General features: G+C 34.4%; 2 protein-coding genes across 2 annotated transcripts; both read left to right on the top strand.

The window, feature by feature from the left end:
- The first annotated feature begins 1804 nt into the window (after positions 1–1804).
- Positions 1805–2633, top strand: LOC125187468 (auxin-binding protein ABP19a-like). Its single transcript, XM_048084066.2, has one exon. The coding sequence runs from the start codon at positions 1830–1832 to the stop codon at positions 2472–2474; it is 645 nt and encodes a 214-aa protein (XP_047940023.1). The 5' UTR covers positions 1805–1829; the 3' UTR covers positions 2475–2633.
- A 10790-nt stretch (positions 2634–13423) lies between these two features.
- On the top strand, positions 13424–14450 carry LOC125189760 (two-component response regulator ORR26-like). The gene is made up of 4 exons (XM_048086998.1): positions 13424–13499; positions 13636–13731; positions 13861–14280; positions 14347–14450. Exons 1-4 carry the CDS (start codon positions 13424–13426, stop codon positions 14448–14450), a joined length of 696 nt encoding a protein of 231 aa, XP_047942955.1.
- The last annotated feature ends 1432 nt before the right edge of the window (positions 14451–15882 follow it).

The raw sequence follows: 15882 nt of genomic DNA, 5'->3' as shown, positions 1-15882 counted from the left end.
GAAATCGCATCTTAAAATTCTGTTTAATTATGACTATTTAAGGGTATTTAGTAGGATTTCATGCTTGGAGAAATGCAGAGGAAAAGAAAAATACAATTTAGCTCACTGCTGCATTGCATATGAGATAGCCCCAACTAAGGTGAAGCCAATATGGCGGAGGCTACACGTCTAATAAACAAGTATGAAGTGTTAATGCGGGACACATCGAACACGATACACGATACACCACAGTCCACAGATATAAAAATTAAAAGGGTGCTGTTACGAGACTCAATGTCCCACACATCAGTTGTTAGTGCAATTGGTGCGAGGTTTAATGAGTCATTTCTCCTAACAGACTAGTCTTTTAGGATGCGTTTTCCAGTTTGATTTATAATTTTGGTGCTTTCATTGAGAGACAAACAACTCTGAATAGTAACCAAGCAAAGAATTTTACATGAGCAACGAGTACGTTTTGGGCTGACTCAAAGTGGTGGCTAAGCAAGGAAACTTGTCGTGCCCACTGTGGCCATGACCTATGAGAGAACTCGGAGTGGTGGTCTGGTCTGGCAAAGAACTAGTCATGACCAACGAGGACATTGGCCCCAAGGGCGACCCATAAACCCTCTCTCCTAACAAGCTAATCTTTTAGAACGGGTTCTTCTATTTAGTACTTCATCCGTCTCTCATTAAGTGATACATTTCTTTTCAACACGGAATATAAGAAAATGAATTTCTATATTTATATACTCCCTGTGTCTGCCAATCCCGTTTCGACTCATCCACAAATAATTGTCTCATTTACTTTTTATTTCATCCGTCCTCGATTACAAGTCAATATTTGACATGACACGAGTTTTAAGAAATGTAGTTAAAAGTGATATAAATCCATTAGTTCCATCCTAAAACTAATTGATGATAGGAGGAGGGGACCATGAGAATTTTATAGTTTTCAGCTCTCTTTGTACACGGATGTGAGATAGTTGTAATATATTTTAATTTCAATTACCAATACCCTCCCTCAAGCCGTTCAATGTGAACCTTGGAGGGGTTTGACTTTTTTTTCTTATCGATTGGACAACTGGCTAATTTTTTTTCTGGTCGGTAGGACCACTTGGCTTAAGTCTAGATATACTATTGGGTTAGTCATTTTTTCAGTTTCAGCCCAGATATACTATTGGGTAAGTTAAATTTGACCCAAAGTCGGCGACCTACTCGGATAGATACTATGATAGAAATGCATTATTTTCATCCTAAAATCAATTGGTGATAGGAGGAGGGGCCCATAAGACTTATATAATGATTTCAGATCTCTCTGGATATCGGTGTGCGATAGTTGTAATATATTTTTAATTTCAATTGCCAACAAAAAGTGAGTGAAAAACATTTAGTGGAAGGTGAGTCCTACTTTTATGTATAAATGTGAGTGAAATAAAATTAGTAGAACATGAGACAAAAAAAAATGGCAAATTGAGATATTTATTGATGACGAATTTAATATTAATTTTAATATTGAATCCCACCTTTTACTAATCTAAATAGTAATGTAACTTAATGAAAAAGTTACAAACATTAAGAAAAATCTAAAATTTGTCCTAGGTGATAATATCTTCCACGATTATCAATAAACGAACAATGCAATAAGAAGAGAAGAGAATTTATGTCTCTACAATTTGATGAAATCACAAATTCATCTTCATCACATAAACAACAGCAAGTGCAAATATGTGGTTGCACTTGAATCCACCAAGTGGGACAACCTCCATTAATTGAAAAAGTGCTCCAATTCCAAACCCTCAACTCTATATAAATCCCCACACTCTCCAAACCAACCACACCAAACACCAAAAATGCATAAGCTATCCACATTGCTCTTTTCTCTCACTCTCTCCATCCTCCTCTTTGTCTCCAATGCCTCCGTGCAGGACTTCTGCGTGGCCGACCTGACCCTCCCGGCCGGCCCCGCAGGCTACTCCTGCAAGAGCGCCGCCAAAGTCACCACCGCCGACTTCGTCTTCACGGGGCTCCGCAAGGCCGGCAACACCACCAACATCATCAGCGCTGCAGTCACGCCCGCCTTCGACGCCCAGTACCCAGGCCTCAACGGCCTCGGCCTCTCCATCGCCCGCCTCGACCTCGCCCCCGGCGGCGTCGTCCCCTTCCACACCCACCCCGGCGCCTCCGAGCTCCTCCTCGTCGTGCAGGGGACCATCGTCGCCGGCTTCGTGTCCTCGTTCTCCAACCAGGTCTACGTCAAGAAGCTCGTCAAGGGGGACCTGATGATTTTCCCGCAGGGCTTGCTGCATTTCCAGATCAACGGCGGGGGGAGGACGGCCGTGGCGTTTGCGAGCTTTGGGAGCGCGAACCCCGGGTTGCAGATCACGGACTATGCGCTTTTCGCGAACAATTTGCCGTCGGTGTTGGTGGAGAAGACCACGTTTCTTGACGACGCGCAGGTGAAGAAGCTCAAGTCTGTGCTCGGTGGGAGAGGATGATGACCTTGTTTCTCACTCATATTTTTATTTTAAATTTTTTGTTGATTTAATTTGGGGGCTGAATTGTTGCATTGTTTACTTGTGTTTTGGTTTTGCAATGAATTGTAATGTGTAAAATTATTGACAATCTAGTTTACGTACTCCCTCTGTTTCTTCATAGTTGAGGCGGAACTTTTCGGCGTGGAGTTTTAGAAATGAATGTTGGATGTGTTAAATAAATAGATAATGAAATGAGAGAGGGGAAAAGGTAGAGAGAATAAAGTAGAGAAAATAAAATAAGAGAGAGTAAAGTAAGAAAGAAAAAAAAAATTACCATATATGGAAATGACTCAATTATGAAGAAACTTCCCGAAATGAAAAAATGACTCAACTATGAAGAAACGGAGGGAGTATCTTATAGAAGTACGTACTACTACCTCCGTTCCTGAAAGTTTATCCTATTTTTCCATTTCAGTCCGTCCCCAAAGTTTGTCCCATTTCACTTTTTACCATTTTTGGTAGTGGGCCTCATATTCCACTAACTCATTTCTACTCACATTTTATTATAAAATTAATATATAAAAGTATAACATTAACTTTTTCAATTCACTTTTCATTACATTTCTTAAAATTTATGCCGGCTGAAAGTGGAATAATATTTGAGGGATGAAAATAGTAGTATATATTGTCTCTAAAATCACCAACGATAGTTTGGTCACAAAAATAATGAGTTTTGAGTTTGTGGTAATTTATCACTGACGTATGATGCCTGTAAAATTATAACTGATGTAACCATTGAAATCCAAAGTGAAAAGGACAAGTCAATCTAATTTAACAATGTTATATTAATAAATTTGGCAAAATTATTGTATTTGACAGAATTAAAATTGAAGTGACAAGTTATATACTTCCACCTTCTCATAAAAATATGTACAATTTTCATTTGTATTCGTCCTATAAAAATATAGTCATTTCCATTTAGAGAAAGTTATCTTAATTATTACTCTTATACATCAAGTTATTTACAACTGCTGAAACATATGAAATTCGCCTCATTTCCTCAATCTCACTAGGTCTCTTAGGACTCCTCTCTTGAGAGAGGGTAGTTCCATGTCAAAAGATAGAAACCATTTCTTGAAATTTTCCATGCTAAAAAGCTTAAGAACCGTATTGATGTATGATATTGAGACATGCATAACTTTCATACGACTAAATCAGATAACCTTGATGCCTAAGATGTGTCCAACGTTTGCCATCTCCTTCATAATGCGAAATGAACGAAGAAACGTATGAGAATGAATAACTGATAGATAAAAAGAACTCAACTAAATTGAGAACTTCAGAGTATAATACTGATAAGGCCAATTTCATGCATCGGTTATGTAACGCCTCGTTTTTCGAACCCTAATTTTTGTGACGTGGAAATTTTTGCATTAAATGCTTTAAATGCTATGACATATCTATACATATATAAAAGGCGAGTTTTGGCATTTTCTTGAAATATTTATATGTTTTATCCTTATTCTGAAATATTTATAAGTTATGGACCAATTTGAATATTTCAAGTAACTCATGAATATTTATTTAGATATTTTAATGAGCATTTGACTAATTCTTGAAGCACTACAATGACTCATTGGTGGTTACAAATATTTAAATAGAATAATGAGTATTTAACAAATTTTGTAACCTATATTGTCTTGATTTTAAAATTATGATGCTTTAATTCCATGATCTCTCACTTACTAATTTTGTACTTATAAAAGGCATAGAATTGTGGATGAAATACAATATACACACTAACAAAACATTCTTCATTCTCTCTCAAGCTCTCAACATTTTAGGAACATTGTTTTGCTCGATTTTGGAGCTCCGTCAAGTTTATAGGTGCCTAGCAGGTTTGAAATGTTATATACGTTAGGAGGAAGTCGTTTTCATCTCTGGGGAAAATATGTCAATCCGAGAGCACTAACCGTGATGTAATTTGTCTTGCGGAAAGATGGTTTTTCTTGACTAATTTTCATTGTAATTTCCATTTCATTTATTGTTGTTTTTTTCCTTTGATTACAAATGTTAGAGTACCGCGTGTATATGGTTCCAGAATTTTATCCCAATATTTCTTACAGTTCTTAGAGAGAGAAGAATTGTAACATCCTTAACTCAAACATACATAGTATTTATCTTCATCTTTACACAATTTATTATTTTTAGTAGAGAAATATGAAGGATTGTTTTAAACATATTTTTCAAAAATGTCAACACTTAATGTAGTCTCTTTATCATTGTCCAAATAATTGTGTTTGTCTCAATTCAATTTTAAATATGTTTAAGTTAATGTCTTTAGGTGTAAAATGAATTGAGGAATATATATTTATTGAATTTTTATTGCATAGTAGTATATTTTTCTATTTTAAATCGTATATAATTATATTGTTTCTTATTTTAATTAATCGATTAACAATTTAAAATTGTATGATAAAAAAATATTTCGTCGTGCATCGCACGTGGGTTAAGACTAGTGTGAATTAAATGATGAGTGATTTATTGCAATATTCGTTGTGACCTAATTGCGATTTGGAATTGAGATTGAGTTGAATGGTCAACTTGTTGAATATGTGACGTGGCTATTGAATAGTCAATATGGTGGAAAATATGAGTGGCCGTGGAATGGTCAAAGTCGTTGGAAAATGTGAAGTGGAGGTGAAATCCGAATATGTGGATATTTTGATGTGGGAAGAAATAATATTTGTGGTGAATTATTTTCCTAAGGGATGAGTGAGAATTTAATAGGAGCATTATTAAGTATGTGGAATTTTCGACCCCTCCTATTTATTGAAGGAGAAATCCTATTTTTCTTGGATTTAATTGTTGCTTGGGATAATTATCCAAATTAAATCCAAAGTCCAAATATTCCTTTTAGTTGATGAAATTTTCGGCTCCTATATTTGTTTCTAGGGGGATTTTCGAAAATCCCATGTTTTATGGGAGAAGGGATTTTATTATTATTTTATTTGATCCCTTGTTTATTCTCTTCCATAAATAAATTCAAATATCCTAGCATATCTTGCCAAATCTAAGAAGATCTTACCATATCCTATTTAAATTAGGATTTTAATTATTTCCTTGGAGTAGGAATTTGAAAATCACGCCTACTACCATATATCTTGGGGAGATTTATTATATTTTCTTGCTCCGTGATATTTTATTCTACACCGTGAAATATTCAAATTAAGTCATAGGCTAATTAAATAGCCTAAATTTCAAATTCCCTATTTTCCTCAACCATATTAACGCCAACTACTCCTTAAATCTCTTCCAAATCTTTAATTTATTTAATTAAAGATATTATATCTTGCACTTTATAAATGAGAGTGAGAACCTAACCCTAGCACATCATAAATCACGCCCCCCACTCCCAATTTTCGATCTCTCCTCTCTCTCCACTCTCTCAAATTTTTCCTCTACTTTCTCCATTAATTCTTCATCTTTTGGAGAAGAATTGAAGCTGAAATTCAAGATTTTGTTGAAGAATCAAGATTCTACTTGTTTCCTACCGATTGTTCTTGTGAAAAAGGTACTTTTATTTTGATCTTCTCTTCTTCTACTGATCAATCGGTGTTCTTGAGTCCACATGCATTTAGATCGAGTGAAGGGGGAAATTAATCGGTGACTTTGGATGCATGTGATAAGTGTGTGTGTGTGTGACCGAGTGTGTGTGTGTGTGTGCACGCCTCGGTAGGCGTGTACGTGTGTTGTGTGTGTGTGCGTGTGTTGTGTGTGGGAAACACTCATACGTGTCACGATTTGATGATAAATCTGGAGTTGTTGTGTGATTAAAAACGATATGATAATCGTACTTTGATTTTGATGGGAATATTGAAAATAATCGATGGGAAATGGAAACGTGAGAACATGCATGATTTTGATCCATGATTGAGACTTATTTGAAATATATGAACTAAAGGTGATAGTTTGCGTTCCCGGTGTGATAACAAGAAGAAGTGCGTTTTTGAACTCGAAGGAAATCGAGGTGGGCTTTATTCTAAACTCTCTCTTATGTTGCAAATATATGAAAGTGGAGCAATAAGGGTGGATTAAACTGTTATGTCATGCCTATAATTATTTTGGATATTGTGTGTGCCTGATGCCTAGATTGTGAGTACGCTCCATTAGGCTAAAGGGCTATAAAAAACGAATTCGGGTCTGAGTAGGGCCGCAAACCCTATCAGGCTAATATACACGGGAGATCGGGAGCCGTCCTTGCTAGTCAGCCGATCTCGTGGGCGAAAGTGTGGCCACACTTCATCGCACCATATGAAATGATAATTGATGAGAAAATGGGAGGTATTGTTTGACTGGCCAGTCCATGATATATTTTGTGATACTCGATGCTTATCTTTAAATAAATGCAAAACCTCGAGTTCACTATGGTAAGGGTGGCATAACTATAAAATGTTTTGGCATGAGTCCACTGAGTATGTTTAAAACACTCAGCCCTGCATGTGTTTTCCCTATGTGCAGGTTGAGCGGCGACGGGCGGTCGGTGGTGTTGAGATGGTTGAATCGAATAATATGGATGGTTGGGATTTTGAGTGTAGTCGTGTCTTCATACATGACTTCGCTTTCTCTTGAAATGCTTCCGCTGAATATTTGAAACTTATTATCTTTGGTTGGTTTGAACCTATTGGAATATTGGAAAATTATTACGTTTTGTTGGAGCTACAATAAACCTTTGACTTTTGAGCTTAGTCCATTATATCTATTAAATCTTGATTCTCGTGAGTTAGCCGTTGACTTAATGCCTTGATGCTTCATTAATACTTGGTCAAATCTCTTCAAATGAAACCCTAGTCTACATTTCTTGATGCCTTAAGTTCGCCTAGTTAACAGTCGACGTATTTATTATACCCTAGAAATGCCGGGCTGTTACAGGTTATGGGGGTAAATTCAATGATTTCCAGGGTCTAACACGTGTTTTAAGGCAGGTTGTGTAGAGAAACTGTCGGGCCTAGGAAAAGAAGGAGAATATTTGCCAGGCGGAGGAAAGAAGCAGAAAAGGAAGCAAAGGAGCATCAAATTACCAGATGGAGGAAACTTCAAGAAGGAGGGGCAAAATGGAGAATCCAAAGAAGAATCTAGAAGTCAACTCCCCGTCTATAAATACTGGAGCGCACCATACATGATCATCACCTTTTCACGCTCCAGTTCTTAGCTCACTTTATCATATAATTTTCTCTACAAACACCGAACGCAATGGGGTAATTCGACGGGTTTTTCGTCTTGTTTGTCGACTGAATACTGTGTAACACCGTCCTCGCGGAGGGCGAAGAAACAATTTGTCTTTTAATTCTGTTTTGTTGCTTTTGTGCTGAGACTTCGCTGTTCGAAGCTCAGCGACTGTTGAATTTGTGTTGGATTTCTGGATATTTCAGCTATGGAAGTGTTCATTCCGTTTTCGTTCTTAATTTGTGTTGATTATTGTTGTTTACTTGCTTTGGATGCTTTTCGCACTTGATTTATTGGATTGAAGCTGAATTGTGGTTTGATTGTCATTGATCGAAGTAAATTGGTTAAATCGGAGTAGTCGGAGATGGGTTTTGACGTTGTTGGGTTCAGATGGCTTGGATCCGGAGTGGATTAAGCATCTGACGTTTGAATCTGCTAAATTCCTGCATGGTTATGATGTTTAGTTTCTGTTCTTTCGTTTATCTCGTCTAGTAGTTGTAGATCTGCTCTATTTTCCGGTTAATCGCAATTTCTAACGTCCAATTAGGTATGCTATGTTGCGATCTGGTTTGTTGCTCTGTTTTCTACATGTTTATGCCTAGATTGTTGGAAGAGATGAAGATCGTTGTTAGTTAGAGTCAGATTTTCGTTGTTGCAGCTTTTCATCCGTACTATTTCTGTTTTGGGAAAATGGTCCCCACTGCATGTTTTCTTCTGTCTAGATGTTTTTAGGAGGTCCATTCACTAGGTCTAATAAATCTCAGTTGTTAAGTTCTACTCTATGTTTGATCACTGTTTCATTATGAATGATTGCATCGTATTTTCCGTTTCCTAGGTCTAGTTGTTAGATAATTCTACATTTTCCCAAGTATAGTAGTTAAAGTTCTCAACCTAAGTTTGCGTGGCAACAACTAACCCCGTTCCCAAGTCCTCTGAACTCAAACCTCCGTTACATTCCTCTCTGTAGGATCGACCATTTACTTCTCTATACTAGTTCCAAAGTGTAGTGGGTTGATGTAGTGGATCGACCATCACTTTACATCATCTTACTGTCACCAAAAAATAAGAAATCCTAATAAGCTTGAGTTGGATGGACGCAGAACTAAATAATTGGAATAACTAAGGAGTTGGTGAAATCAATTTCCTAGTCTAGTTTATCATACTCCCTTTGTCCGCCATTAAATGTCTCATTTTTCCTTTTTCTTTCATCCGCCAATAAATGTCTCATTTCACTTTTACCATATTTGGTAAGTGGACCATACACTTCACTAACACATTCCACTCACATTTTATTATAAAACTGGCTCCATATTCCACCAACTTTTCTATCCATTTTACTTCTTAAAGTCAAATAATTTTTTAAAATCCGTACCGGTCAAATATGAGACATTTAATGGTGGACGGATGGGATATTTTTTATTTCCTTTATTTTTTATTATATTCTATTTTAGTTAAAGAAAAATCAACCAACATCATCTTTTGTCCAAATAGTAAATGATATTTGCATGCAATAGACAAGTTACATATTACTCCTCGTACTCGATATCCGATACTGACCTTTAGCCATACTAACTCTACACTGTATACTTGCAATTAGTGATAAACACATAATTTCCATGCTTTTAAGGTCTATATTTAACTCGTTTTGATTGTGATGCATGTGAATTATGTTCTTTAATTTCGTATTATTTACATTTTGATATTTGTAATGTGATTGATGGGAAATGATAGAAGAAGACTTCAAAAAAGGTGTAAAAAGTCAAATTTACGATACAGACCTACCGGAGCAATTTAGCGGTCGATAGAGATGCCACAACGGCTCGCTTCGGAACGCACATGGCCGAGGACCTCTCGCCCACCAGTCGCCGAGATTAGCACCGAGATTCTAGACAATGCCCAATGGTCCACTAAGATGATTCTGGACAATGCCCAATGGTCCGCTAATTTCATCTTAGCGGCCCGCTGAGATTGGTGTGGCGCCCAATTGACCTCATTCGAGCCAGAACTTACCTAATAAGAGCAGAGCTTCAATATCTCTAAATACTCTTCAACATTCATCATTGAAAAAGATCCAAGTTCTTCGGAACCTTAGTCCAGTTCATAATTCTAAATTTCTTCCATCTTTTAGCATATAATTCACTTTGACCAACGCCACACGAGATTGGGCCAAAATTAATCAAACATGTCCATTATATTGTGGGCCAACCCCACAATATCAAGATAGACATAGCAGACTCTAACATGATCTAGTTGAAGAAATCAGGTCATACTTCGACATCGTCCGCCAAGATAGAATTTGAATTAGATAATGAATTACATTTTTGTAAATGTATTTTTTCATTTAAATTATGAAATTATTTTACATCTTAAGTTGTTTTATTGAAATTATTATATTTAATGTTATTTGTAAATCTTAATTTTAATTGCTACTCCATCTGTCCTATCGCATGTGATTGATTTTTTTTGCACGAGATTTAAGAAAGTGATATTAATTAAGTACGTTGAGAGAATAAAGTAGGAAATATAAAAAGAATTAACGTAGGAGAGATTAAATGTTTTGATTTTAGCTAAAAATGGAAAGTCTATTACTTATAATACGACAACCAAAAAAAGGAAAATCAAGTTTAAATGTCTCGCTTTGCTCGACATCAGTTTTTGCAAAGGTAAAGAAAATTAATGAAAAAATTATCATTTACCAAAAAATAGTAAAATAAAACATATATTAATTTTATATTAAAATATCAATGAAATGAATTATTGAAATGTGTAGTGTATTTATCAAAAATAGTAAAAATTAAAATATATATTTAAAGATGAAAATTACACCTCTGACTTGAGACAAGTTTTATAAAATATAGTAAAAGAATATGGGGGGAAAAAATAGTAGAACTTGAGATACTTTTATATACTCTCTCCGTCCCAGCTCAAGTGATTAATTCCTTTTTGGACGTTGTTTTGCAAAGAATAGTTAAAGTTGAGACAAAGTAAAGTAAGAGAGAGAAGAATATAGAATAAGTCATATCAACATTATTCTCTTACTTACTTTACTTTCTCTCCACTTTAACTATTTATTATCATTTTTTTCCAAATATGTGCCGAAAAGCAGTCAATCACTTGAGATGAGACGGAGGAAGCATTAATATACAATGAAATGTGAGACTTAATTACCACTTATAATAAAAATATGACTTTTATTGGTCAATGGAATGAATCGAAAAAACGGGATTTCTATTGCCGAGCTGTATGAAGGGAGTAATTATTCTAAATTTAATTTAATTAAAAGTTTACTCCGTCCACTAGTTTTTTCACTCTCTCTCTCTCTGTCTCATAAAAATATGTTAATTTGGAGAAGACAAATTTTATGCATAATCGGTAAAGTAAAAGAGAATGAGAAAAAAGTAGTTGAAATAGTATAATGTATGGTGGGACCACCACAAATATACAATAAAAGAGAAGAGGGTAATGTTTCCATAAATGGATTTAGACTATTTTCATGGGACTGACGAAAAAGGAAATTCAACCTATTTCTAATACTCACTTCGTTCTTAAAAAATACATTAATTTTGAAATGAAACGAGTTGTAATGTGTAATTAGTAAAATAAGAATAAGATAAAAAAAAAGAAAAAAGCTATAAGTTTATTGTTAGTGAAAAATGTGACCCATCTAATTAGAGAGAGAGAAAAAAATCATTATTTAGAATTGATACTCCCTCCGTCCCGCTTAAGATGACACGTTTTCCTTTTTAGTTTGTCCCAACTAAAATGACACATTTCCTTTTTCGGTAATTTTCTCTCTCCAATTAATACATTCAACCACTTTTTCTCACTCCTATTAAAATATCAATCTTTCTTTATCTCTCTACTTTAATACTTACACCCACCTTCTCTCTCCAATTAAACACTTAAACCAATAACTCCTAAAACCCCGTGTCGGCTAATCAATGTGTCATCTTAGCCGGGACGGAGGGAGTATAATTTTACAGGATGTCCCAAAATAGTCAAACTAGTAATCCATTTGTTCCATAAAATTTGTCATGTTTTGACCTGATACGGATTTTAAGATACGTAGAATGTGAGTTGAAAAAATAGTTGAATATGAGTCATACTTTTATATATTAATTTTATAATCACATTATATATTAATTTTATAAATAAAATGTGGGTAAGATTTGTTATTGGAACGTGAGGTCCACTGTAAAAAGGGAAAAAAGTTAAATATGATAAATTTTGTGAAATGGATGAAGATTAAAATAAATAACAAATTTTATGGAACAATGATAGTAGTACTCCTATATTTTCAGGATCCGTTTGATAAGAAAAGTGGAATATGAGAAGATATGTAAAATAAGAAATTAATACGGGTTTCATGTAAAGATAGACAGAGATAAGATTTTTTCGTTGTTGTTTGATAGAAAAGAAATTATCTAAATTTGTATAGTGTATTAAATAATAGTGGTTAAACTTGACAAATTGGTGGGTCACATAAACATGGTTAAAGTTATAAATTTATAATATTGGCAAGATTAAGGCAGGACCTTGTCTTATGTTAGACTTTGAGTTATGCTTAAATATGATATCAAATAATTAAAAATGTTCCTATATAATTTTATATCTTGGTATTACTGTCTTATCAAACACATTTATCCTTTTTTTTTTACAGAATAAATATTGTATCAAACACGTCTATATCTTGGTATTACTGTCTTATCAAACGCGTCCCTAGTGGATAGAGGGAGCATGGAAAGTTGAAAATTGGAATTTAATTATGTGATATTTACAGAATTTCAAATGATGGCGACTTGCCTCAAAAAGGGTAGAAGTAAATAGAATATGATGAATGCAGAATGCTATTCCATATATATTACAGAGTATATATTAATTTAGTAAGGAAAACGAATAGGTAGTATGACCTGGCCTACGCCTTTCTAAATTACGATTACTATTTCCTTTTTCAATTTATCCAATAATAATATTTATCTTAAAAATTTGAATAATTTCATTTGGTAGACGCTAAATTGCATAAGATCATTTTCGAATTGTGTGTAACATTTTATGTAATAACGAAATTGGCATAAAAATCTTCAGAATCTAAAATCTGCGACTCAATCTAAATCAATCTCTCTTGACTAAATAACACTACGTAGCATTAATTAATAGGGTCGCGTTATAATGCAACTAATTTTCAATCCAGAATGCCAGACTTTTAATACTGTATATTAAAAATTATGAATACAAAAACACAACTTTATTAATAATGTATGTACATTTATATATCAACACAAAGAGATAAGTACATCAACAGTCTTATCTAGATACATTTATATCTTTGTGTGGATAATTTTAATTGAAAAAGTTCTGAGTTCTGGATAAATTAATTAGCATTTGATTGTTGACCATATTACTAATCGAGATTACCTATTCAAGATCTCTATAATAGATATCCACATAATAAATTCCTAAATATTTCAGTCGTCGCTACTATAAATTTATCCATTTTCCTCTTTATTTTCACCATCTTTACCTCCATATCTCTTGTTAATTAACTCTGCATTCGGTAATTTATCCATACGATCATTTCTTTGGTGTATTTCATCTTTTTTTATCCGAATTTGAAATATTTTCACACTAACCAAACATGAAGTTATCTTGTCTCTATTTGTAGAAAAAACATCAATATGTGGGAATCAAGCAATTTTTGGACTGAAAATATAAACAGTGTTCCGGTGGCTTTTATCCATACAACAATGCATGTTTTGCTAGTTGATCATGACGCAGACGCCCTTAACATAGTTAACCAACTCGAAACGTTGCAGTATAAAGGTAGATATAGTTTTAAAAAATTCATTTTTACTTAATTCAGTGACTATGAATGATATTAAATCTTAAAAATATATATCTATATTAAATTATTTAGGCTAAAGAAATTGCAAATTTTGTATCGTAATTGTGTGATCAGTTACTTGTGTTGAGCTTCCATATCCTTCGATACCAATGCTTGCGAATGCAAAATTCGACGTTGTGATGGCGAACATCAATTCTCCGGATCCCCAAGGTTTTAGACTACTTCTTCAGCATGCACTCAACATGTGTATTCCAGTGGTTTGTAAGTTTCTATTCATTTTGAAGCCAATTTTCTACTAAAAAATGTATGTGAAGTTAAATACTTCTGGTATTTGTATAGTGATGGCAGATGATGACAACACGTTGTTGAGGGCTCTCGAAAATGAAGCATCCATTTGCATCAAGAAGCCACCACCGGTAGAGTTTCTCAGATACTTATCGCAACATGCTACGAGGGAGAAGGCAAGGATGATCAGGGAACAGGATATAATCGCATCCAACAACCTAGGATCATTAGGGGGAGTCGAGTTCCGGGAAGTGGTTCATCATAAAAATCTTAACCCTAACCCTAACCCTAGAATGATGGTAAATAGGAATGGCAAATATAAGAGTAGATGTAGAGGTAGATATGAGGATTACAACCAAGGATCCAGTAATATGATGAGCCAAAATGGTAATGTGCGGAAAAAGATGTGTACCGAATGGACTCAAGAGTTGCACGCCAAGTTCGAGGATGCAGCTTGGCAACTCGGGGAAGGAAGTACGTACATATTTTGATGTTAAATTTTATATTCACTATGTGTATTAATGTCATATGCATTTATAGGGTGTTTTCCAAAAGAGATCTTAGAGTTGATGAATGAGCCCGGCTTAACCAGAATGCAAGTTGCAAGCCATCTCCAAGTTCGTTTTCTAATCCAACTAGATTAAGCTTCATAACAAAATTAGTAGTATATCCTCATTTTTTATTCTAATTTAATTTATAGAAATGTCGCAATGATCTTTGGAAATCTCCGGTAGAGCGAAAGCCAAACCTTCAAACTAGTCATCATTCATCTCCGAATGGAAATAGAAGCCAAGCCAAGCCAAGACGGTTCGGGTCAATGCCCAAAATATACAAACCCTCAAAGACTCAAGAAACAAGTCAAATGAAAAATGGGTCGATCATTACTACTACTACTACTACTCCTCAGCATTATGGAAGGGACTTTATGCCTTCATCCGATGAATACCTCAATGATATGGATAGCTTTATCCATGACTTCTCCAGTAATCACAATAATGATAAGGTATTTTTTTCATACTCATTCTTAATTCTTTCTCAACAACTAAATATCTTCACAACTTCGGTGTTTTGTTAATGAAATTTTATTGCAATATCATATACTCCCTCCGTCCCAGAGAAGTTGGCATACTTTGAAAATGGCACGGGATTTTTGGAGGTTTTGTTTTGTGTGTTAAATGGAGAGAGAAAATATAATTTTTATATTCACGTGAGAGAGAACTTTTTCCAAAAAGGGAAATGTGACATCTTTTGTGGGACAAACTAAAAAGGAAAGTGTGTCTACTTCTCTGGGACGGAGGGAGTACTATGTTCTTTCTTTTTTGTCTAACACCAATATGCTACTTGCATGCAGACCGGTGAACCAAGTATGAACCAAGTATGAAAACAAAGAGCAATAATTAAAGAAGGATGTATTTCGACTGCATATTCTTAGCTGAAATTTTAATATTGTGTTTAGAAATTTCAATCTTTGAAATTCTTCATGCTAATTGTCTATCAACCTTGATACAATATTCAATATGAATAGATGACCATAGTAGTAGAATATATATAGGGAATTACAAAAAGTTAATGCTCTATCTCAAACATTTGAAACAGTCTCTGATACTTGTTATGACTTTCCTTTTCTCATGGTTGTTTATCCATCCTCGATATATTTTGTCTTTCGTAAATAAATTGTAAATATATGTTTAACCTTTTAATTTTCCAATCAACAATATTTGTATCGAGGATGGAATCCCCCTGCTTTGGGAGCTTTTGGTATTGGTAATGTTATCCACAATTCATCAATTAATAAGTCTAGTGTTATTATCGCACTTTAATTTATACTATTTTAGTTACAATAATCCCTCTGGTTCCTATTAAATATCTCATATTTCCTTATTTGGACAATTAACAATTAATATTTCATTTCATTTTTACAATTTTCTTAGTGAACTCTACATTCCATTAATCATTCTCACTCACATTTATTATAAATTTAATACTATAAGTAGGATCCACCTTCTACTAACTTTTTCTACCTACTTTTACTAACAAAGTAAAATAATTTCTTAAAACTCGCACCGGTAAAATATG

The sequence above is a fragment of the Salvia hispanica genome, chromosome 5 (genome assembly GCF_029641045.1).
Source record: "Salvia hispanica isolate PSC_SH4W2 chromosome 5, Shi_PSC_v1, whole genome shotgun sequence".
NCBI classification, from domain to species: Eukaryota; Viridiplantae; Streptophyta; class Magnoliopsida; order Lamiales; family Lamiaceae; genus Salvia; species Salvia hispanica.
This window is presented reverse-complemented; position numbering and strand designations above follow the sequence as displayed.